This window comes from Loxodonta africana, chromosome 10 (assembly GCF_030014295.1).
Source record: "Loxodonta africana isolate mLoxAfr1 chromosome 10, mLoxAfr1.hap2, whole genome shotgun sequence".
NCBI classification, from domain to species: Eukaryota; Metazoa; Chordata; class Mammalia; order Proboscidea; family Elephantidae; genus Loxodonta; species Loxodonta africana.
Genome location: NC_087351.1, coordinates 85,546,947 through 85,573,615, shown reverse-complemented (window position 1 = coordinate 85,573,615; position 26,669 = coordinate 85,546,947). Strand labels below are relative to the sequence as shown.

Below are 26,669 nucleotides of genomic sequence, written 5' to 3'. Positions count from 1 at the left end.
AGGCAGGAAAGTCTGGCTTTTTTTTTTTTTTTTAATAATTTTTATTGTGCTTTAAGTGAAAGTTTACAAATTAAGTCAGTCTCTCACACATAAACTTATATACACCTTACTACATACTCCCACTTACTTTCCCTCTAATGAGTCAGCCCGCTCCCTCCTTACAGCCTCTCCTTTCGTGACCAGGCTGCTTTTTAATACATAAATCTGAGATTTAAAATGCCCAACTAGGCTACGTTTGCTTGTGGCTGCCTAAACCGCAATCTTGCTCTTGCAGAGGCGTTTTCCGCCAGATAAAAGGACTGTTCAGATGATGACATCTGGATGATTCTGAGATTTCGCCAAAAATGACTGAGAAAAAGGAGTACTTTACCAGAGGACTGGTTCTCAAAGAATCAAGTCACCTTTATAACATCAGTTTTCTAAGTCCACCACCGCCTCCGTGGAATGAAATATTCACAACACCTACAGATGCTGCTGCAATTGTCAGAACAGACTGTGCCACGGTGAGGGTGACAAGTGGCAACTGACAAGTACCCAGCATTTCAGAGAAGTTAAAAAGGTGATATGCCGGAAAACAAGAGATTTCAGCTGCACTCATCCTTGCATCTTTGGATTCCAGCACCACGCCAAGGAACATACAAGACACTGAGTGAATCTTCCTAGTGGGTTCTGAGCTCTTTTTCTTCCAGGGTCAGATCAGGAATGGTCTAATATGCAAGGCCCGGCGTTGGGAGTCAGGGATCAGAGGCCTCCTTTGTCGACTGCTAACGGAACCCGGGAAGACCTTGTTTGGTAGCTTAGCTTCTGCTTCCCATTCTGCAGATTATGATCAAGATGACACATGTAAAGTTGTCGACGCCAAATAAAGGCTAAGCAGTAAATGTATTGTTTGCGTATCTACTACAGAGGGGATTTTTAAAATCAGGAAGACACTCTGAAAAACGCAGGTCCAAGAGTTTAAAGTAAGAACATCCCACCTTCAGCTGTTTTGTTGCTTCTGTAGTGACATCAATAAACTACCTACTTATGTTTTCTTCCAAGTTGCTTAGAAAGTGTCCCTCTCTTCCTGAGAAATTTGGTCATTTATAGTGAGAGCTGTGACTCTGGAATTGCACATTAACCTGGAGACTCAAAAACAGGCAAGTGACGCCTTCTTCTCTGAAAAAACCCTACAGATCTTCCAAATATGGATTCCAAATATTTCCACAGTCTATAGTGACATTCTGTATAGAAAGACCTTTATTCTGTAAGCCAGTTAAATCTGGACACTACTTTCCTTCCCGCCATTTTCTTTCATTTCATTAAGCACGTTAGATCGGCTGGTCATGCCTTATAATGATAAAGGGTCTGCCCTGGCTCCCAGCCAGCCCCTCTGCCTACGTGTGAGGGCTCATCCTCTGTGGAACTGCTACGGTTTTCTCCGGCGACAAACTACTTTTCATGATGGAAGACTAGCATTTTGATAGTTCAGGAACTACTGAAGTAATTCTAAAAAGAATGTCTGATGTTAAAATGCTGTGACTGGGATCAATGATTTAAAGACACTAAATGGCTTCTCTGTATGTGGTTTTAAACGTGCTGAGATGTGGCTCATTGTTGTTGTTAGGTGCCATTGAGTCAGTTCCAACTCATAGTGACCCTATGTACAACAGAACAAAACACTGCCAGGTCCTGCACCATCCTCACAATTGTTACTATGTTTGAGCCCATTGTTGCTGCCACTGTGTCAATCCATATCTTTGTGGGTCTTCCTCTTTTTTGCTGACCCTCTACTTTGCCAAGCATAATGTCCTTCTCCAGAGACTGTTCCCTCCTGATAACATGCCCAAAGTATGGGAGACGAAGTCTCGCCATCCTTGCTTCTAAGCAGCATTCTGGTTGTACTTCCTCCAAACAGATTTGTTCGTTTTTCTGGTAGTCCCTGGTATATCTGATATTCTTCCCAACACCCTAATTCAAATGCATTGATTCTTCTTCAGTCTTATTATTTGTCCAGCTGTTGCACGCATATGAGGCAACTGAAAACACCATGGCTTGGGTCAGGTGCACCTTAGTCCTCAGAGTGACATCTTTGCTTTTTAAAACTTTAATGAGTTCTTTTGCAAAAGATTTGCCCAATGCAATACATGTAATCTTATTTCTTGACTGCTTGTGGATCCAAGTAAAATGAAAATCCTTGACAACTTCAATATTTTCTGTTTATCATGATGTCGCTTATTGGTCCAGTTGTGAGGGTTTTTGATTCCGTTATGTTGAGGTGTGATCCATACTGAAGGCTGTGGTCTTTGATCTTCATCAGTAACTGCTCCAAGCCCTTTTCATTTGCAGAAAGTGACAGATTTATTGCAATCTTTCCACATAAGACATACAGAACATAGAGTGGATTGAAACACCCTTATCTCACATACCGCACACATAAAAGATATAACACATTGGGGATCCTTGCACAAATAAACTACCCTAGATCAGGGCTCCCTCAAGAATGCTTAGAATCATAAATTGGTGTTCAGGTGGCTTTGTTATAGTCTTTCAATCACATCCTTTCCACGTATGTGAGAGAAGAGAGAATCTTAGAGAAAAGGGGCTAATAGAAATAAACAGAGATGAGAAAACCTACCACCCACCCTAAGCCTCACTCTTTCTTTGCATAGCCCTTATTTTTCCTGCAGTTCCCAACTGCCTAACATGAGCAAGTTTTTACTTAAACTTGGGTTATTAAGTTAGTACCAGCACGCAACTTCTAAAGTTAGTTTCTTATCAAAAATATCTCATGACAGAAAATAAATATTCTAAGCTCCAAGGAGACACTCCAAATTGGGTCATATGATGGGCAGGAAGAGAAAGCAGCAGGCAAAAGAGGGAGAGCCTGGCCTTCCTTCAGCCACAGAAGGAAACAAAGTTTCTCACAAACACTTACAGTCTAACCACCAGGACGAAGGGTTCTCTGCAGTAAAAGTGGGGCTGCACCTCAGTGGGCTTCACTGAGAAGTGCCCTGTGCACACAGGCCGACAGCTCTGTTTCCGTGCTTTGTCTAACTTAACAGCACAGAGCCTGAACTCCACTGTAATTTTAGCCAGTACCTCCACTGCCCCAACTCACACAAAGGTACATTGAGAAAAAGGGTAATGTAGATGGGAAACCACAGAACACCCATTGTGAAGCTCTGGAGGAATTCTGTGGATCTCCTCCTTACCATCCGCCCACAGGACATTAGCTCGTTTTGACCTGCTGGCTGCTAGAGGCCTCTTTTTTCTTCTCTTGGCTGCTGCTTCTCCTTCTGGCCCTAGGTTCTCCCACAGCTTGCCAAGGGGAAGAATGGTTTCTCCAAACTCTGGCTTTGTACTGGTACCACTGATTCATAAACTTTATAAACCACCAGCTTTTGGCTATTAGTTCTAATTCTGACCTATTGTCAGAGGCAATGGTTACAGTTAAAAAAGAAGAGCCAGGACAGAAGTGCTTCACCAGCCATTTTACTCTTCTTTAATTCCACTGTCTTTGGGCACACAACTTATTTGTTATTGGAGAAATTATGACAGCAAGGCTGATAGCACTGATTCATAACACATTCTTTGAATCACACACAGTAAAATCCTGGAGTAACTGGGTCACCTGCTACCACAGAGCTGTCCTATTTGCTGTGTAAGAGAAATGCTGGTGGGTGGGAGTGAAGGAGTGGTGGGGAACACAGGCGGCATCTGCAGTCAAACAAACTTACAAGTATGTCTAAAAATGAGGAACTTGGTGAAAAGGCTAGAATTTACCTAAGGATGATTATTTCCAGAAATTACTGAATTTGGAACCTGAGGTTGAGACTTATATAATAAATCAACCTCAAATAAGCCTTGGGAAAAATGGCAACCATAGATGGTAACGGGGTTTCAGTGCTTCAGAACATAAATTGTCAAAATCAGCCTACACATCTGATGTGACTCAAGGAGAAACAAAAACCTTATTTGAAAATAACAAGTCTACAGCAAAAACTAAAAATGAAAGTTTGAGCCCCTTTCCATCTTTCCATTTTGCTCTGGTGCCTTCTTTCCTCACAGTAGCTCCTGAAATGGTCCAGAATTCAACTAATACAGGATTATTAGGTTGATATTCAAGATATAGTTTAAGATGAAGAGTCCTGTTTGGTTTAAACCACTTCATGTAACCTCTTGGTGATGGTAGTCCTGAGAATCCGTAGTGTTGGTGAAATCTACCTGTGACCAAGGGTCACACTGCTGGTGCTAGCACAGCAACTTCTTGGCCCATCATCTTTCCTTGTTTCTGGCCCTCAAATCTGGCAGTTTTTGCACCGAGGGACTCAGTCCACCATGATGAAGTATGTTCAAAACCATTTTCTGTAGACACCTGCCTTTCAGTGCCCAATTCTGCATGTGGCCAGAAAAACTTGGAAGGAAGCTGCAAAAAGCCCAGCCAGGAATCTTGAATTGTTAGATGTGGACACAGGAAAATCACCTTTGTCCTCCCCAGATTTTATTAGAGTCAAAGGAGAAAAATCCATGAGATTCCAACCGTAAATACGCTAAATATAAAATTGGTGGAATGCTAATTGGTCCATAAAGGGCTGCACAAGATAATCTGTGGCGAAGTAGAAAACAAGCCCGAAGGTGATAGAGATTGGAAGCGCGGGCAATGCTTTCTTGAAAATGGCGAGGAGCAATAATGTAAGGCACAAACCCTGTGGAGAAGAGAGGAAAAGACACAATCTCACATGTAATTGTGAAAGTAATAAATGGGCAAAGTAACTCAATCACAAGTCTTGGTTTTAATTGACTGAATACTATCCTTTGGGATAAATTTCAGAACAAACGTTTTCATTAAATCTGTAACAAGAGCCATTAAAAACAAATGTAGCTTCCTGATAAAAGGGAAACACACCATTTATTTTCCTCTGCGACAGAGGTCACTATGCATATTGTTGATACCTCACCCCCTAGCTGTAGGCAAGAAATAGAGTCTGAAAATAAGTAAAAATATTTTTGGAAAAAAAAAAGTAATAAAATATTTAGTTGGCCTCTGTGGTTTTGGTTTGGCTAACTGAAATCCCAGAGCGGGGAGCATTCTTTACGCTGTGTGGGGCCCAACAAATACGTGCTCGTAGAACAAACTGGTATCAAAAGCTTGCTTATGAAGACTATACCGCTTTCCTGCAAACCCTGAGCCTCTGTAATGTAGTTTACTTTCTACCCTAGTTACTGAGACACTGACTAGAAAATCTGGGGACTGAGCCTGTTTCAGTTTATCAAGAAGAAGCAATTGTCTTCTTAAAAGACACAAGACCCAATAAAATAATTTCAAATCCAGAAAGCTAACCTCAAAAGGGAAATAAAATACACGCAAATTTCAACTAGTTATATATCATGACAAATTACAAATGTAACTACAAAATAAATGCATAATTAAAGGCTCTTCCATCCCTCATCTAACTTTATCACATACTCTATGTCACTCAGATATGTTAATTACATTTTTAGTAAAAATAGCAATGAAAAATCTTTTATGAATACTGACTGCAATGAGAAATGTTTTATGAATTACCGACTTCAATCACGGTTTTGAAAGCCTCAGGGTCCATGTTGTGGCACTAGAAGCAAGATCTCTACAGGATCACACATCGCGTTAGTGTTTCTCACCTACTACCTGCCGCCCAAAGTAACACTGGATGCTACAGGTTGTATCATTAAACATAAAATCACCAAACCCTCAGTAACTAAGACCAGGGCCTAAGTAAAGATCTGCTTACCCCTTAAAACTGCTCTCTAGCAGAGCTATTTTTGTAAGTATCTAGGCTGTTGGGCTTGATAGTTGGGCTCGACCCAGTAGTTCCTAATCAGAGGCACTTACGGGAATTTCCTGGGGAACTTTGAAAACATACACAACGGAAACATAAATAAGACTACCTCAGGGTGGGGCTCATAGTTTTAGAAGTTCCCAGGTGATTCTAAAGCGTCGTCAGAGTGGAGAGCTAGTCAGGTGAGGTCCAATTATCCGAGTTGTTAAAAAGCTCCCCAGGTGACTAGAACACCCAGCCCACCTGGGCCTAAAACAGGACTGCCTTAAAGGGACAGAGTAATCAGAGTTTTGAGAGTAGGATTCTGACACATTTCTATTCCTGTATACTCACAATTTGGGTGGATACTCACAATTAATATGGCTACAAAACAGGCTATGGTTGTGTTCCAGTCTCCGCTGGCTGTTGCTGAGGCTTTACCAACCAGAACACTGTAGAAAATGAAATCTCCCAGTCCAAGTTTTACTCCCCCTAAAGAGGAAAGATTAAAAATATTAAAAAAAGTTGTCAATCTTTCCTATGATTTCACAATTTAAAAAGACGACTGCCCTACTCCCCCTTGCAATGACTGAGAAGTCAGTAAATGGTATCATACAAAACCAGGCTTTAGTGGGTTTCTTTTCACTTGGTCTCTGTCTTTTACAAATAGAAATGAGTTGGGATCCCGGTAGTCTAACAGTGGATATTGCTGTTACACATCAATGGTAATCACAACAATTATTTGTCACCTATTGAATGCCTACTTTATACCTGGCACTTGTGCTATAAAATCTTATAAGATCCCCTAAGAGATACATATCATTTTCCTTTTTAAAAAACAGATAAAACTGATATGAGGTATAATTAACTTGTAAAATTCTCCCATTGTAAGTGTGCAATTCATTAATTGTAGTACATTTACGGAGCTGTGCGACCATCATCACAATTCGATCACCTCAATAAGATTATTTACAGTTACTCCCCATCCCCAGCCTAGGCAACCACTGATCTGCTTTCAGTCTAAATTTGCCTTTTCTAAGCATTTCATATTACTGCGCTCATATGATATGACGTCTTTTACATCTGCCTGGCTTCTTTCACTTAACATACTGTTTCTGAGGTTAATTCATGATATTGCCTGTATCTGTAATTTAATCCCTTTTACTGATGAACAGTTTCCATTTATGGATATACCACATTTTATTTACCCACTTATTAGTTAATGGCTATTTGGACTGTTTTCGGGTTTTGGCTACTGTAAATAACACAGCTACAATCACTCATGTAGACGGTGTTCATTTCCCTTGAGTAGATTCCTAGAAGTGGAATCGCTGGGTTGTATGGTTAAGTTTAGCTTTAGCTTTTTAAGAAACTGTCAAACTATTTTCCATAGTGATGTTACCAGTTTACATTTTCATCAGCAGTTCATGAGAGTTCCAGTTTTCACATCCTAACCAACACTTGCTATTGTCAGTCTTTTTTTTAATACAACCATTCCCGTGGGTGTGTAGTCGTATCTCATTTCCCTAATGAAGCTAAGCAACTTCTCACATGCTTATTAGCCATTGTACTTCTTCTTTGGTGAAATGTCTAGTCAAATCTTTTGTCCATTTTTAAATTGGGTTGTTTACCTTATTACTGAGCTGTAAGAGTTTTATTTCCTAAATACAAGTCCTTTAACATGACTCGCAATATGATTTACTAATATTTTCTCTTGGTCTGTCACTTCTTTCCCTTTTCCTAATAACTTTTAAAGTAAAAAAGGTTTTAATTTTGATGAGGTTCAATTTATTAATTTTTTTCTTTTATGAATCATGCTTTCAGAGCTATGTCTAAGAATTCTCTGCCCAATCCAAGGTTATGAATTTTTTTCTATGTTTCCTTCTAGAAGTTTTGTAGGTTTCTACTTACATTTAGGTCTATGGCCATTTTGAGCTCATTTTTGATGGTGTGTATGGGGTGAGGTAGAGATCTTAGTTTATGCTTCTGTATATGAGATAGCCAACTGTCTACGCATGAAGCACTGGTGGGTCAGTGACAGAATCCTCACCTTCCATGCAGGAGACTAGGGTTTGATTCCTGGCCGATACACATCTCGTGTGTGGCCACCACTCATCTCTCAGTGAAGGCTTGTGTGTTATGATGCTGAAGGGTTCAATGGAGCTTCCAGAGTAAAACTAGGAAGGCCTAACAATCTACTTCTGAAAGTCAGCCAATGAAAACCCTACGGACCATAATGGTCTAATCTGCAACCTATCATGAGGATGGCACAGGACCGGGCAGTTTTATCATGTATGGGGTTGCCATAACACAGGGGCTGGCTCAATGGCAGTTAACAACAAAAAACTGTCTGAGCACCATGTGTTGAAAGGATTACCTTTTCCCTGCTGAGTTATCTTCGTACTGTTGTAAAAATATCAATTGACCATTTTATTTCTGGACTCTTCTGTTCTACTGATCTACATACTTATCTTTACAACAATATTACACTAGGATGGTTATTAAAAAAAAAAAAAAACAGATAATAGCAGGTGCTGTTGAAAATGTAAAGAAATCAGAACCTCCATACACTGCTAGTGGGAATGTAAAATGGTACAACCACTTTGGAAAACCGTCTGGCAGCTCCTCAAACAGTTCAACATAGTTACCATAACCCCACTGAAAAAACCCATTGCTGTTGAGTCAATTCCGACTCATAGTGGCCCTGTAAGACATAGTACAACGGCCCCATAGGGTTTCCAAGGAGTGGCTGGTAGATTCAAACTGCCAACCTTTCAGTTAGTAGCCAAATACTTAACCACTGTGCCACCAGGGCCCCAGAGTTACCAAATGACCTAACAATTCTACTCCTAGGTGTATACCAGAGGATGGAAAACATTTGTTCACACAAAAACTTGTACGTGAATGTTCCTGAGTAACATTATTCGTAATAGCCAAAATATGTAAACAACCAAGATGTCCATCAACTGACGAGTGAACAAGTTAAATGTGGAATATCCATACAATGGAATGTTATCTGGCAATGAGAAGAAATGCAACACTAATACATGCTACAACATGGACAGACCTTTAAAACATGACGCAAAGTGGAAGAAGCCGGACACAAAAGACCATACATTGTATGGTTCTGTTTATATACCATGTCTAGAATAGGCAAATCAATTCAATACAGACAGAAAGTAGATTAGTGGATGTCTATGGCTCAGGGATTTAGAGGTACTGCAGGTGACAGATAAGGGGTACAGGGTTTCTTTTTGGGGTAATAAAAATGCTCCAAAATTGACTGTGGTGATGGTTGCACAATTCTGTGAATACACTAAAGCCACCACTTTACATGAATGAACTGTATGATGTGAATTCTATTTCAACAAAGCTGTTAAAGAACAAAATAACGTACTGAATCAAGCTTAAAATCATGGCCTAAGATTTTTACTTTTGTTTAAATATTAGTAGTATCATGGTAAATGCTAGAGTTATACTTTACATCATTCACTGTAATAGAGAGAAAGATATATTTTATTAGCAAAATCAAAACAGAGTAGGGAAGTAGACAAATAAGCATTTAGTTTTTTCTTTAGACAGTTAACAAGTTTCATTTACCTATAACCAGAACAGGCTGGATCAGCACATAAAAACTAAGAAAAATCATGTTGCTTGGGAATTTGTTTTCTTTAAACAGCTCCTTCTGGTTTATTCAATCAAAATATGCCACAGCCTAAGAACTAAGGTTATAGCAGTGGAAAGTGCTTAAGTCAGAACTAATGACTTAATAATAGTCTATTGTTGTCTTAATGCTGAAACTTGCTGCCAGTACTTCACTGCTAATGGTAGTCTAGACCTTCCACTGACTTTTTTTTTTGCCAGTTCTGAAGAATAATTTTGGGCAATTGTGGCGTTCTTTAATATTAAGAGGGGCATCTGCTGATTCATCATGCATGAGATCTGGTAAAGACAATAAATGATGAAAAATATTTGCTTTAATTGTAAGATTTCTCTGAAGGACTTCTAGCGGCATAAAATGTACCTAACATAAATATAATAACATAATCACACAATAAAATATTTCCTATTATCTTTTTGATAAATAGAAACATTAAAAACAAATTAAAATTTATTATGTTGCCTTTCTATGACTTCCTCCACTTGAAGAAACTAGCAAAATCTACCTCCTTCCCTGTTCTTTGAGGTTACAGAAAGAGTCTCCTAGTCAAATTTCCACTCCTGGAGACAAGAGGCTAATCTGACTACTCTAATAAACTCTTAAGTCTACATTAGCAAACTTCAGACCAGTCTGTACTTGGCATGCTGTCTTTTCGGAAGTTCATTTTAAAATCTGCAGCAGATCAACTGCCTTCACGGTGAATAAAAATGCTTTACATTCATAGTTTAAAAATTGCTAAGTTTTCTGATTAAATGTTGATTCTTAAATGGTTGTTTTGAAAAACATATGGGCCTTTTAGAAACCAAATTTTGGGTGTAAAATGCAACTTTTTTAAGTAATCGTAAGTCTGGTTTAGAACATTAAAGCGATCAGAGATGGTTACGTGTGAGCTGCTAAGAAGATGAAGGAATGTCAATTATAAGTTTACATCAGCCCAGATAAGGAAAATATTGAAGTTAGGATGATATTTGGGGTTTCCTTAAAAAAAAAAAGCTGGCAGTGAGGAGGACACAGAAGAGACAATCAGGAGAAACAAACAAACAAAAAAAAACCCACTGCCATGGAGTCAATTCCAACTCATTGTGACCCTATAGGACAGAGTAGAAATGCCCCATAGGGTTTCCAAGGAGTGGCTGGTGGATTCAAGCCGCTGACCTTTTGGTTAGCAACCAAACACTTAACTACTGCACCACCATGGGTCCTAATCAGGAGAGGGGGTCTACAAATTGAAAAAGACAGTCAGGAAAGAATCATGCTGCTGTGACGCTCACCAGCTTTATTCTTTCTTTCTTTTACTCCAGGCACCTTTGAGAATAGCGGAGAGGAACAGAAGAGGCAACCTAGCTATGATAGTAACCTTTGTGGACAGAGAACATGTTAGATAAGGATGAGCTGTAAGAAGTGTTCTGCTCAAGCCGAAGGATAAAGTCTGGGGTCATAATATACAGTGATCAGTGATTATGGAAGCTAAGGAATCTAAGTGCTTGTTTCTTTAAAAACTATTAATATTCTTGCTGTAATGTTTTAATCAAGAGTTTCATTTATATGGGAAAAGAGTAAGGATAAGTTAGTTGGAAAATGCGTGAACCTCTTACTCAATAAACCACATCTCTCAAACTAACTGAAGAGATGGCTGAGCCCTGGCCACAGGGTTCTACTGGCTGGTAATGTTCCTAAGGGGCCTATCAAGTAACAACACATCTTAGACACTGAGGAAATACCTGAATTTCTGCCCATATCCCAAACCTCTCTGATTTTCTTTAGATGATATGGTGCTTACCAACAAAGGGAATGACAATTATAAAAGGCCGACATGTAAATCTACAGATTTCTGTACAGCAAGAAATGAAATAGATTAAACTTTTTACACAAATATATTGCAGCCATGAAGCCTTAACAGAATAAAAACTTTCAAAAAACTCTTTCACTTAAAAAAAAAAACAGAGAACAGGCTTACAAAGGGTCAATTTAAAAAATGTGAGCAGTAGTATTAGGCCCATCAACAAACTTAATTACGAGAAAAACACCAACTACTACAATGGAATATCCCATCTAAATATACTGTTATTTAAAAATAGACTGCAACACTCTCAATCCACTTAATACCTGGAGAGGTTAATAATACAGCTATCTGAAGAAACTCTGGACTACTCAATGTAAAGAAATGCACATACTTTCCTCCGGATCCTCACTAGGTTGGATGCTGCTGGGGAGTTCCTGTGCAGCAGCTCGTGATTCAGGTGTGGACCGATGAGGCCCCAGTTGGCTATCCCTCTGAGCCTCCCATTCTTCACTGAAGCCTCCATCATCATTTGCTGCGACAGAGTTTTGTGCGACGTTTTCTGTGCCTTCAAGAGAAAACAGAGATTACAGCCCTAATATTTAGAAGTGCTGAGCAAATAATCTGAGACTATATGAAGAAGAACGGGGCATCAGGACTGCGGGAAGACTATTTAACAACTTGTGTTATGCAGATGACACAACCTTGCTGGGGGAAAGCAAAGAAGACTTGAGGCACTTACTGATGAAGATCAAAGACCACAGCCTTCAGTATGGATTGCACCTTAACATAAAGAAAACAAAAATCTCACAACTAGACCAATAAGCCATATCATGATAAATGGAGAAAAGACTGAAGCTGTCAAGGATTTCATTTTACCTGAATCCACAATTAACATCCGTGGATGTAGCATTCAAGAAATCAAAAGACGCGCTGCCTTGGGCAAATCTGCTACAAAAGATCTCTTTAAAGTGTTAAAAAGCAAAGATGTGACTACTAAGGTGCACCTGACCCAAGCCATGGTGTTTCCAATTACCTTGTATGTATGCAAAAGCTGGACAATGAATAAGGAAGACCGCAGAACTGACACCTGTGAGTTGTGGTGTTGACAAACAATACTGAATATACCAAGGACTGCCAAAAAGAATCAACAGATCTGTCTTGGAAGAAGTACAGCCAGAATGTTCCTTAGAAGCAAGCATGACAAGACTTTGTCTCATATACTTTGGCTGTGTTATCAGGAGGGACTGGTCCCTGGAGGAGGACATCACGCTTGATAAAGTAGGGGGTCATCGAAAAGAGGAAGCCCTTCAACGAGATGGACTGACACAATGGCTGCAACAATGGGCTCAAGCATAACAACGATTCTGAGGATGGTGCAGGACTGGGCAGTGTTTCATTCTGTTGTACTATGAGTCGGAACTGACTTGCTGGCACCTAACAACAATATTTAGAACAATTTCTTAATGCCTTTAAGGAAACTACATGGAGGCTATACTGTAAGTTAGAAACAGACTGCAACACTCTCAATTCACTTCATACTTGGAGAGGTTGATAACGTAGCTATCTAAAGGAATTCAGGACTATTCAACACAGAGAAATGCACATACTTTCCTCTGGATCTACCCAGCTATTTCAGGTTAGCTGGCTCTAAAAGCCCCACATCATGGGCTCTAACAGTGCCTGTCGGTTGCTTACCCAACATTCATTCCCCCTTACTCCCTTAGGGCAGAGCCCTGATTTTGTTTGGGTTTCTATCCTTCTAGCGGTAAATCCTGACACATCAAAGCTGGGCGTGTCTTAGATCTAGGGCTGCAGGGTTCTCCTAGCCAATGAATGGTGAAGGAAAGGCTATTGGGAATTTTGGGGGAATTTTTCACTCTTTATGCGAGATTGAAAGAAGAAACAAGCAGCCCCCCTTCTTCCATGGGATGTTGTCTCTTCTGGATATGATGCCCAGAACTACTGGTGTCACCTTGTGATCATGAGGAGTAGTGGTGGGCTGAGGACCCAGCCTGTATATGAAGGATGGCAGAGGAGGAAGGTGGAAAAAAACCTTAATGATAACATCATTAAGCCACAAAACGAACCAATCCCAGAAGGTCCTGTACCTCAAGACTTCTTGTCTGGTCAGAGACTGCATTTAGAGAACGTATTTCCTCTGTTAAAGGCGACTGAGTTGGATTTTCCTGTTCTTTACAGCTGTAGGGTTCCTAACTGGCGGCACTCACCGCTGGCTTTGGTGACTTATAAAAGCAGATTCATTATGAGAGGGATGAGTAAGGTGGGAGTGAATTTTTTTATGGGCCAGTCTTTCCTTTTAATGACAGCCAATCTGACTTAAAGGTCACTTGATCACAATATTATGAGTATATATGATAGTCTTAGTAACCTTCCATATATTAAAAATAATTAAAACACATAAATTCATAATACTTTTTCCTTCCTTTGTTTTTTATAAAAGTAATCCATGGTCATAGCAGATAGAGATTTACCATTCCAAATTAATAAAGCTTATACTCAGGGCCCTCCTTTGCATGGAATTCTTCTGGAACGGGCCCCAGCAATTTCAAATTTATAATTTTGTATTCTTTTTCTTAAAGAGGCAGCCCCCCAAATTTTATAAGTACCAGGCCCCATATCATCTGAATCCTTCCCTGGTGCAGAGTTTATAAAATCCTGTAAGCATGAGGTTTATAAATAAAAACAGCAGTCCCTACTGTGCCTCACACTCCTCACTCCTGATCCTCACTCCCACTTTCAACTTTTTCAGTGGTTTCTTTTGGAATTTACTCCATACTTAATTAAGTTATAAATCCGGTGCTCACAGTGCTATCATTTGATGTTTTGATTTTAGGCATGTACATATTCACTTCCTATAGGGACGATGAAGCATCAGCTCTCATACTCCTACACACACAAAATTTAACTCTCTCCATGTCCCCAAAATGTCACAATTTTGGGTTAAATTAATATTCAGCTTTTATATTATCACCATGCAAACAGCACTTATGACTAAACTACTTTGCTTCAGTCAAAAGGTACAATAATTACATTTTCTTTTTTGTGCAGCTTTTTGTTTTCCCTGGAAAACTGCTTCATTTTTTTCCTTGTCCAAATTTCTACGTATTACCAATTACTAATTTGTTCTCAAACTCTCTGACATAGAGTTCAGAGTTCAAACACATCAGGTAACCTCGCAGTTCTATTATTTTTTTGCCTGCACAGACATCCATCCCTCTTGGAATCCTATGCTCTTTTGTTCCATTCCAGCTTGTTGTTCCTCTAACACCACAGTTCTTAACTGGGGGTGGCACCTCCCTCTCAGAGTTTTTGGAAATGATCAGGGTGGGGGAGTTCCGGGTTACTGCAATGCCTCAGAGCTACTATCAGTATTTAGTGGGTGAGGAGTTAGGGACACTAACTACCCTGCAGCGTGTGGGGGAATCCCATGCAATGAAGAACTGTCCCACTCAAACTACCAACAGCTCTCCTGCTGAGAAACACTGCAGTTCACCCAGCTCTTTCTCACTTCAGGGCTCTTGCCCATTTGTTTACTCTTCTGAAAGCTCTTCTTCCACTCTTTACCTGGCAAACTCTTATTGTCGCTAACTCAGGGAAGCCTTCCTTGAAGATTTTTTAGAATGATGAAATCCCCTATTAAAAAGTTTCACAGCCATTTATACTTCTCTTTTATAGCACTTATCATGAATACACAAATTATGTGTTAAAGGTCTGTCTCCTAAAATAGGGTTTAAGCTCCACGAAGGAAGGAGATATCTTGTTCAGGGCTATGTCCCCCCACCAAAAAATAAAAAACCAAACCCACTGCCATCAAGTCAATTCCAACTTACAGCAACCCTACAGGACAGAGTAGAAATGCTCCATAGTGTTTCCAAGGCTGTAATCTTTAGGAAGGCAGACTGGCGTATCTTTTGAACCACTGGCCTTTCGGTTAGCAGCTGAGTGAGCGTACCAGTGCTCCTGCTACATCCCCAAAGCTTAGCAGAATACCTAGCACATAGATCCTCAACCAACATTTGTCAAATGAATAAAATCTTGATGTATCAAATACACACTCATACTCACATACATATATAGTCACAATTAACCTTTTAATTCTCTTCAAGTTGTTGTTGTTTGTTGTTAGGTGCCATTGAGACAGTTCCGACTCATAGTGACCTTATGTACAACAGAATGAAACCCTGCCCAGTCCTGTACCATCTTCACAATTGTTGCTATGCTTGAGCCCATTGTTGTAGCCATGGTGTCAATCTACCTCATTGAAGGTCTTCCTCTTTTTCAATGACCCTCCACTTTACCAATCCCTTCTCCAGGGATTGGTCCCTCCTGATAACATGGCCAAAGTATGTGAGATGAAATCTTGCAATCCTTGCTTCTAAGGAGCATTCTGGCTGTACTTCTTTCAAGATAGATTTGTTCATTCTTTTGGTAGTCCACAGTATAGTCAATATTCTTTGCCAACGCCATAATTCAAAGGCCTTGATTCTTCTTCAGTCTTCCTTATTCATGGTCCAGCTTTCACATGCATATGAGGTGACTGAAAACACCATGGCTTGGGTGAGGTACACCTCAGTCTTCAAGGCGACATCTTTGCTTTTCAACACTTCAAAGAGATCTTTTGCAACAGATTCGCTTGATGCAACGCGTCTTTTGATTTCCTGACTGCTGCTTCCATGGATGTTGATTGTGGATCCAAGTGAAATCGACTTCAATCTTTTCTCCGTTTACCATGACGGTGCTTAGTGGTCCAGTTGTAAGGATTTTTGTTCTCTTTATATTGAGGTGCAATCCATACTGAAGGTGGTGGCCCTTGATCTGCATCAGTAAGTGCTTCAAGTCCTCTTTCAGCAAGCAAGGCTGTGTTATCTGCATAATGCAGGTTGTTAATGAGTCTTCCTGCAATCCTGATGCCCAGTTCTTCTTCATATGGTCCAGCTTCTCAGATTATTTGCTCAGCATATAGGGTGAATAAGTATGGTGAAAGGATACAACCCTCTTCATGTTAACAACAGATTAATACAACAACCACACTTGTATCAACTGTTTTCAGTTTATTTCCTGCTTCCTTTTCCAAGGTGCCTAATGATAACCTTGTTCTGCTGCTTTGCTCAGTACAGAATGCAGCCTAATGTCCTGACATCTCTGGGCCCCAAACATGAATTCCCTGTTGAAACTGCCCTCCTTGCAATTACTCAAATGCCAACTTGGCTCTATAAAAACTAAGCTTTTCCTTTCCTGACAAACAGCGACTCAATTAAGGCCTATTTTTTCTTCTCTCACCTTGTTCTTATTCTGCTTTTCAGCTTCCTCATAAAGTTAGCCCTTTTTCTTTTTTTTTTTAAGTTTCCATTCTTCTTTACTCTTTATATTGTGCTATTATTCCTTAATTCTTTCTAATAATAACTCCTAACTTATATTCTCCTTAGTATCTTCTGTAGTACCCAAAAGCAGGCCTTTCAATCTCCCAGTCTAAGTCATCATCAGCGTCCTCATTCAGAAAATCATTATCTGCTTAGTGATCAGCTTAGCATAATTGGTAGGTGCTGTCGAGTTGATTTAGACTCATATTGATCCCGTGCGACAGAACAGAACGGCCACAGGGTTTTCTAGGCTGTAATCTTTATGAGAGCAGGTTGCCTTCTCCTGAGGAGCTGCTGGGTGGGTTCAAACCGCCAACCTTTCAGTTATAAACATTACCACATCTCAAATCAAATTGTATTAAAGTTACTCTGGCCATGTTAGACAAGAGGCTCTCATTTTTACAGGCTTGTGGATAGAGCTTTTTTTTTTTTTTTTAATTATAGTTTCAACTTGAACCTTTCAAACTAGTATTACGTATTTAATGGCAGACATGCTTAACCTAGGGGCCTGACTGCATTGTTGGGTTTTGGGTACCTGAACTCTTTAAATATTTATGGGTATTTACTTTCTATTACGATAGCTTTCAAAAGATTCTCAGGGGAGTCCATGACTAAAAAAAGAAGTTAAAACCATTGCTTCACGACCCATTGTTAAGCCTATAAGATGACCCTGAACAACCAAGAAACTACCAAATAAAAACCACCTACTTTGTGCGTTATAATTTGAGCTTTTGGATACTCTCCTTTGGGCTTCTGGGTCTCCTTCTGCCATATTCACCAGCCACACCATTGTTGCTGTTGAGAAACATAAAAGTCCAGGTAAGCACTGGGAATATAGAAGGAAAACACACAGATAGTAGGCTATTATTTCTCCACACAAACCAACAATCTTCCTAACGATGCCTTAAGGATCCATAACAACCAGAGGTAAATGCAAGTTAAAAACCAAAAATTTTTTTTATATTCACAGATAAGAAAAAATTTGGAAACTAAATTTTACTGTAACATTCAAACTTCAGCTGCTATAGCAAAGCTATTCATCATCACATGCCGTCCCTGAAAAGTAACCAGAAGGAAAACTGTTCAGGCCGGCCAGGCTCCACTGAAACAATGGTCGGACTAGTTGAATCTCCTAAAACAGTATGAACTCACTGGTGAAAATTATTTATTGGAATTATACTGGAGGACAAAGCTGGGATTCACAAAAGCCCCAGCTAATAATTATAATTCTAAAGATGAACAGTGTAAGTTTCCCTCATATTAGGTCTCACTTCTGGAATTTTTAATAATGCTATACTCTGTTATATACAAGGAGTAAGGAAAAAAAGAGTAAAAGCAATAAACATAAAGACACTAGATAGTTAATTGGTCTGTCCTATGTACCTTCCACAAGAATACATATATATCGATATATCTACATAGACAAGCATATAGATATACACACATTTCTTTCTCTGTCTCTCACATTTTAGTTAAAAGACAATGTGCATACTTTCAAATTGTGCTACCCTCTCTTATACGATGTAAGTAGAAATGAAAAACAGTATAACCCTTTCAGAGGGGAACTGGTAATATCTAGCAAAACTACATGTGCATTTATCTTTGGACCCAGCAATTCCACTTTTAGGAATTTATCCCAAAGATACACTGACAATAATACAAAACTACATGTAAATGTGTGCCATGCAGGGCTATAACCAAAAACCAAACCCGCCACCATCGAGTCGATTCCGCCTGATAGTGACCCTACAGAGGAACCAAATGTCCGCAGTAGCCTGAGTCCAGTCTTGTCATAATAAGTAACTGTAAACAAAATACATGGCATCTACGTATCTCTGGCCTTTTATGACTATGACTGTATAACTATATCCATGTTCCTAATACTCTTAGGCTTCTTGACTAACTTATGAAAGAACCACACAACCCAAGAGGCTGAAATTCTATAACAGCCACACTTGATCATTCACCACTGCCTTTAATTTTTGAGGTCAAAGAGCTCTATTATACAATAATCCAACTAACATGATCAAAGTCAGTATAAGCCAGGCAAGAAATACACTGTTTAACTAAATCCAAATCCAAAGAAGAGAAAGAAAAGGCCAGCTAAAATCACTATGTACAAGGTTTACGGATTTCTATAGCCTTCTTGGCAATGAAGGCAGCAGCTATTTATTTGATGTTCTTTCTTTATGTAAGTATGGAAAAACGTAGCTACGAACCCTTTTGTTTTAACATTTAACATTACCATAGAAATGAGGAGTCAGTAAACTTTTTCTGCAAAGGGCCATATGGTAAATATTTTAGGCTTTGTGGGTCACATCTGGTCTCTGTCCCATATTCTTCTTTTTTAAGCAACTCTTTAAAAATATAAAAACCATTCTTAGCTCCCAGGCTGTATAGAAACAGGCCACATCCAGATTTGGCTACGGGCAATAATTTGCTGACTCCTGATATACAAAATCATGAATATAATTTGTAAAATAAACTAGTATTACTAAAAAAATTTCCCTTAACCCTAAATAGCTTAGATCAATAGGAAAATACACAGATTAAAAAACTAATTTGCTTTAACACCCCTTCTAACTGATATGAAATCAAAGAAAAGCTTCACATAAAACAATCTACCTCAACTGTTAGCTTCATATTTAGTTAAGTTAGCAGAGGGGAATACCTCTGCTAGTGTCTAGTAAGGAAAAATGATCTAGTCCAAAGAGCAGGTGTGCATTTTTCCTGCCAGAAAGAAAGAAATAGAAAACAAAAATGTTCACTCATCTCCTGAAGACGCTTTCGTAAACTGAACACCCTTAACCGGGAGGGAGTCTATAAATGCATAGAAGGGTTGTTATTTTTAAAGAATAGCCGAGAAAGTTGACTTAAAACTTTTTGCATTTTTGTTTATATCTACTCCAAGCCATTCTTGAAAATGAGCCCACTTTTGGAACCGACTCTTCCACCTGTACTGGATGAAATCCTACCCATCCTTTGAAGGTTCAATTCAAATGCTGTCTCGTCCATGAAGCCTTCACTGGCTCCCCAACTAGACCTGAACTCTCCCTGCACTTTGAATGTGCCTCTTAAGAAACTGAAAACACCTTGCCTTGGATGTTGCTTATTTATATACTTGTCTTATCTCCCCTTTAAATTGTAAGCAAATGGGCTCTGAGGGAGGGCAAGGTGTCTTAGTCATATTTTTGTCCTCCACAGTGTTCTAGAAGTGGATGAGGTCGATCCTCGGTAAGTATTTACTGAATGCCTAGGAAGAGCATGGCTCTGAAACAAAAACGTGACAGACACACGCTGAAGGACTAGCACAACTCCTCCAATTAACTAGGCTGAGATTCATCTGCTAGTATACATACACATATATATATATATACTGCAAAAAAATACATAAATACACAAACACACACACATACATACATATATACACACACGCACACGCACACACACACACACACACAAATGCTCAATAACTCTTGACTAATAAGATTTTAAACAGGGATACTCTGGGTCCCCAATCTCTAAAGATTTCTTCCTTTTTCACCCATGTTGAAAACTCTGCTGAACCAATGTCAGAAAGAAGACAACAGTTCGCAGGACACAAAGGGTGTGCAGGTGCTGCGTTAATGCTACTATGCATTTCAGACAAGACGGAGTACCATGATGATGGCCATAACTATATGTTTGAGTCCCTATAAATACTAAGGTGATTACTAATTCAACATGATTCTGAAATACTTACAGGAGTAAATAAGAGCTGGAAAGAGAGTTTCATTTCTCTCCTGAGCTGTTTCAACCAGCATACGAAGTGGACCTTTTGGACACAAAACAGCCACTAAATCTAGAAAAACAGAAGAGACATCCAATAAAATGTACTGGCTAAACATGTAAATGGGTATGTTAGGGAGGAATTAACCAAGGGAAAAAAGTTTGACGCTTTTTTGGGGGGGGAGGGAGGGGACACAAAAAGAGGTTGAATATGAAATAAGTGACAGGTAAACTTCTGGGGGAAAAAAACCCCTGAAAATATGCAAAATTACATAGGAATATAAGACCTATGGAAATTTCACTTTGAGTTTGACTACGCTGTTACTTGCTTAATTTACAGAGTATGAGCTCTGGGCTCTCATCAGTTTGAAGGAAAGAGGCAGAGAAAATGACAAGACAGAACTAGAGCACTGGGCAATCTACAACAAGCAGAAATGGGAACAAGCCATTTCCAAACAAACTATACCTGGGAGCTACACAGAGAGCTACAAACTCTTCTCTGAGAAGAACTTAATACAGCGGATTTAATGGAACTTTCCAAAATACAAAGAACAGAGTAGAAGAGATACGCCCCCTTCTTCTTTTTAAAAATGGCATATATAATAGAGATTTTGCTACAAAAAATAAAATAGTATAGGTACTACTCAGGAATACCTGAAATATGAGAGCAGTAAATTTAAATGAAACAAGGTAATTAATAACTCTTTGCATGAGAAGTTTTAGAATTTCTTTAGTTCTCCTGTCAAATAAACACACGTCACAAATATTCAGGTCTTTGAATACATGTGGTGCTGAAGATGGCAGAGAATGCCAAGTTTACAGAAACAGCAACTCACAGAGGAAGCGATATGCCTAAATTATTCTTACTCCTGGTCTATCACCATCTCTGCCCATCAACTGCAAGTTTTCTAACATTTTCTCAGTGTCATGAAAATCCAGAATACAGAAATGTAGAAAATAACTTCCAACATTTAAAAATATAAAACAGGGATTGCTAAATTTATAAAGGAAGACTTGATAGCTTGTGTTCACACTGCTGTTATTCAGATGCATTTAAAAACCTCATACTTCCAAGTGGTCATGCCTCCTTGAATGGTAATGATAAAGCATACACACACACTCACACACATAAAGAAATTTCTGCTCTCAAAGCTTCCAGTTTGATTTGAGTCAGATGAGGAAAATTTGCCTTCTTTGTAATATTGAGGTTTTTCAACACATTATTTACCATTTTGGTTTTGTGATATACTCTTCATAAAATTGCTACATGAAAAAATTTTATTTAAAAATATTTTACTGAGTTGTAGGTGACAGTTTACACAGCAAATTAGGTTCCCATTTAATAATTTTTATACAAATTGTTCCGTGACATTGGTTACAATTTTCACAGTGTCAGCATTATCATTATTTCCATTCTGTGTGCCCTGTTTCCACTGATCTAGCTTCCCAGCCCCTCCTTGCCTTCTCACCTTTGCTTTTGGGTAAATGTAGTCCCATACAGTTGATTGTTTAAGGAAGCACATTCCTCACAGGTGATATTATTTGTTTTATAAACCAATCTATTACTTGGATGAAAGATGACCTCCAGGAGTAGCTTCAGTTCCAAGTTTAAAGCGTATCTTAGGGCGATCATCTCGGGGGTGTCTCTAGTCTTTATCGGTCCAGTAAGTCTGGTCACTTGCAGGAACTTCAATTTTGTTCTACATTTTTTTTCCCATTCTATCCAGGACCCTCTATTGCGTCCCTGGTCAGAATGCTCATGGTAGCTGGACAGCATCTGGTTTTTCTGGTCTCAGGCTAGAAGATGCCACAGTTTGTGTGGGCTTTAGTCCTGTGGACTAATTTCTTCTTCGAGTCTTTGGTGTCTTTCATTGTCTTTTGCTCCAGTCGAGTAGAAGCCAATAGTTTTATCTTAGATGGCTGCTCAAAACTCTTTTATTTTTAGGTTAAAGTAAATTAAAATTAATTTTGTTTTGAGAATTTCAGAACCTTTGTGACAAATTTACATCTTGAGGCCTTATAAAATGGACTTGAAAATCACTACTCTATTTACTGAATAGAAAAATCTCTCTCATTTTAAAGGAACTCAAAACTTTGTGGAGATAATCATCTGCATTACTCGTGGAAGAAGTAGTGTAGTGTAGCAGGAAGAATACTGGATTTGGGATTCAGATGCTAGATCAAACAACGTAAGTTTAGGCAAATCACTTACTTCTATAAACCCGGGGTTTGTCAGCAGTAAACCAAGAATAATAACTGCCTTGCTTACTTCATAGGATTATATATAAAAAAAAAAATAATAATGACTAACATTTATTGATACTGTTCTAAATGTTTTGTGTGTATTATTCAATTTAATCCTAACAATAACTGAGACTTAGAGGTGGAGTAACTTGTCTGTAGCCATGTAGCCAATAAGTGATAGAAGAGTCTGGACTGAACCTAGGCAGTCTGTCTCCAGAACTGGCATTCTTAATCAGAGCTATAAAACAATAGATGAGTAATTTATAAACTGTATTTTCAAGTGTTCACATACACACAACACACACCCAGATGGAATGTAGCCATGACAGGAAAAAAAAAGATAATCATCTACGTGAAATAGTGTGTGGCGAGAGATTGGTGGGTTAATTCCTGAAAACATGACAGTATTTATCTTTAAATAGTGTGATTCTGGTATTTTTTTTTATTATATAACATAAGGTCATCATGAAAGTCTGGCACAGAGAGTATATGACTTTTGGTTCTATAGACTTCTGCCTATTTTTCAAATAGGATAGAACCAGTTCAGTTCTACTTCCATAGACTTTTTCTTTGTCAATCAAATGGGGATGACAAGGTTTCCTACCATCGGTCAAGTGATATTTTAATAAGCATCTCGACAACGATTAAAGAGCACTGTCTTATCACAATACGCAGACCATATACTGACCTCTGGGAAAGGACCTCTTTTTGGCCTAAATGTGGGGCTGATATCCAGAGTATATGCCCGTACAGCTGCCTTGGTTGTTCATGGTTGAGGTACACTCTGACTGTACAGAACCACTGCCACACTGATTGTTAAAGAATGTGAATCTCACACTACCCAAATAAGCTTTATTTTTAAAAGAATAATTCTGCCCAAGTTACCTTATAAAAAGTAGGTAACCTAAGTTGATTTTAAACATCTATTGAGCATTTTATGTGTCGAGCACTCTGCTAATGCTTTTCAACACGTGTTTAACATACTGAACTCTTCCAACCCTGAGAGGCACTATTCACATTTTACAAATGGGAAACTGAAGTTCAAAGAACCTGAGTCACTTTCCAAAGGTCACAGTGGTAGAGACGGGACTTGAATCCAAGTCTTCTAACCAGAAGTCCATGGCTCCTTCCAGTAACCCACCACTGAGTTAAACTGGGGATAGTAATAAAACATTTTTTAAGATCTCCAAATTTTTAAATTCTTTATATGAAAAGGATACTATAGCTAATTATTACTGACTGGCTATGGGTTGTAACTTATCATTTTCCTTAAGTCAAGATAATGAAAAGAGGAAGAAAAACACAGCAATGAGGCATTTCTGGGATGAACAATATGTCAGTCCTAGGTTTTTACCATATACTGAAATCACAGCCAAGATGAGCCACGCAGTCCATTCAGGGAGGTACTTGATAAATACCAGGGCCATGAGGGCACTGATCATAATGAGATAAGCCTGCTGGAGTCGGAGTGGACCTTTCCAGTGGATGGCAATCATCCCCACCACACCAAAATTCCAGATCAGGAGTGCAACAGTAACGTAGTCCATGGCAACGTTGTATGTCTTAAACACTTCCCTGAAAAAAGTAAAGATTTTCAAAGATTCATATATTTACCAAAACATTGTTTAGAACTAGTTTTCAAACATTAGATATTTATATTCCACCTTCATATTTTTATCTTATCTAGTATCAGCTGTCCCCACCATTACTGTTTATTTAACATTTCTTTTAATTAATTCACTTTTTTCTTTTTTTTTACTCAAGTTAAGCTTATTTTAACAGGAAACTTTGTAACATTCATATAAATGGGAAGCCAATGTCACACGCCATAACTGTAAAAATAAGTACATGCTTATTAAAAATTAAAAGGAGACCATATACCACCTAAAATGCCAGACTATACTTTGGGAATCCCTAGTTTAAAATATTTGAAATTGGAAAAAGTTAAACATGCACCAATGAACTTTATAAGTAGGACATAAACGAGTGGAGCCCTGGTGGCGTTGTGGATAAGAACTTGATTGCTAATCAAAAGGTCAGCAGTTCAAATCCACTAGTTGCTCCTTAGAAACCCTATGGGGCAGTTGTACTATGTCCTATAGGGTCACTATAGTTGGAATCAACTTGACAGCAATGGGCTTTTGGGACATAAATGATGTTATTTTCATACAAAGATACTCAGTATAGCCATACACACACACACACACACACACACACACACACATATATATATTTTTATAGCCATAACACATTATTGCCTGAAAAATAAAAGATTCCATTTACGTGAAATAGCATGTGAGAAGGGAAAGCAAGAGATTGGTAGATTAATTCCTGAAAGGATGACAGTATTTATCTTAAGATTTTTACTTTTCTTCTTAATAATCTTATAAAATGTATATTTATGTTCTTACGATGAATGTCATTTTTATCATGAAGAACACTTTTAATTTGGAAAAAAAAAATACCATCATCTAAAAATAAAGAAATTACAACTCAGAAAGATGTCCTGAATAACTGAGCGGAAAGCAAGCGCCTGATATAGAGAAAACTTTGGGTTATGGAGACTATCCAGAGAGATGAGCCCTCTTCCCTTTGAAATTCCAAAATAAAGTAAATGCTAAAATGTCTGGACAGTCTAGCTATTTGTATTAAGCATTTCAATATCTGAATTGATAGTACTTAATAAGTTTCCCTCTTATTCCATCTTTAGAGGAAACCACTATTATTAATTTCATGGGAGTCCTTCCAGAGATAGTCTACACAAATATATACACACAGGTGTATGTGTCTGCATATACATATTAGACACAAACTATAGTATGTTATATATATTATTATATAACTGTTCTGTACCCTGGTGGTACAAATGGTTAAGCACTTGACTACTAATGATTCAAACCCACCCAGCAGCTTTGTAAGAGCTAATAGACCTGGCAATCTGCTCCCACAAAGATTACAGCCTAGAAAATCCTATGGGGCAGCTCTAGTCTGTCACATGCGGTCTCTAGGAGTTGGAATCGACTTGACGCCACCTAACAATAACACCACCAGGCTTTTTTCTCTTAATAGTATTCATGGAGAACGTTCTATATCAGTATATCAGAGCTACCTCATTCTCTTCCATGAACCAGTTTTATATTGACAGATATTTGGCTTGATTCCATTCTTTTATTATTAGAAACAATGTTGCAATAATTATCCCTATAAATTACTGGGCTCTGGACATACGCGTTTAAAATCTTAATGAATATGTCAAATTACTCTTGATAAAAGTTATGCACCAATGTGTGAGTGTTTATTTCCCTGCACCCTTGCCTTGATATTATCAAACTATTTGATCTTTGTAACACGATGTATAGCTACAATTAGCATTTCTCTTATGAGGATTAAAATTAACTGCAGTCTTGAGTTCTTTCAGTTCTATTTATTATATGCAAGGTCTACAATATTAATTTGTCTTAAATAGCAAGTACAATCTACATTTGGAAAAAGTTATAACTCAAGAGTAATTTATCAACAAAGTACATGCCTTAAGTGAGTTATACGGCCAACACACAGTTAACTGCTCAAAAATAGATCATATATTTCACCACTTACCCTAAATAAATGAATGAGAAGAAGAATAGCAACAGTAGAGATGAAATAATAAGCCAGGCATGGATAACCTACAGGGGGAAAAAAAGAGAGTATCAATATAATTAACAGATTTCACGAACCTTAAAAAATGAAAAATTTTCACTTCAAAAATAATGTATCTGTAAATGTTACTCTTTTCAGATGGGAGAATAAAAAAGTGGCTCTGGAGTCAGTGCATACCGATACGGAACTCTTTGGTGTTATCTGTAATATAAAATTGAAACCTCAACAAGACATATATAGAGCCTTGTTCCTTTAGAAATATATAAAAATTTACAAAGAAAACTGTGCATTCTAAAATACCAAATTATCAACACAGTCAACAGGTGACTTAAACTTTAACATAACAATACTTTCAATGGAGGAATTCTGTAGTATTTCTGATACAAAAAAAAAAAACAATTGAAAATCAGATA

General features: G+C 38.4%; 1 protein-coding gene across 5 annotated transcripts in view; it reads right to left on the bottom strand.

Annotated features, from left to right (window-relative positions):
• Nucleotides 1-26,669, bottom strand: part of PSEN1 (presenilin 1) — a 71,899-nt gene continuing 45,230 nt past the window's right edge. For all 5 annotated transcript variants that reach the window (XM_064292714.1, XM_064292710.1, XM_064292711.1 and 2 more), the window contains 7 exons: nt 26,215-26,282; nt 23,972-24,192; nt 20,348-20,446; nt 17,314-17,400; nt 11,616-11,789; nt 6,154-6,272; nt 1-4,688 (listed from right to left, as the gene is read on the bottom strand). In XM_064292714.1, coding sequence (XP_064148784.1) covers nt 4,533-4,688; nt 6,154-6,272; nt 11,616-11,789; nt 17,314-17,400; nt 20,348-20,446; nt 23,972-24,192; nt 26,215-26,282 — 924 coding nt within the window. In that variant the 3' untranslated portion in view covers nt 1-4,532. The remainder of the gene's footprint in view (nt 4,689-6,153; nt 6,273-11,615; nt 11,790-17,313; nt 17,401-20,347; nt 20,447-23,971; nt 24,193-26,214; nt 26,283-26,669) is intronic.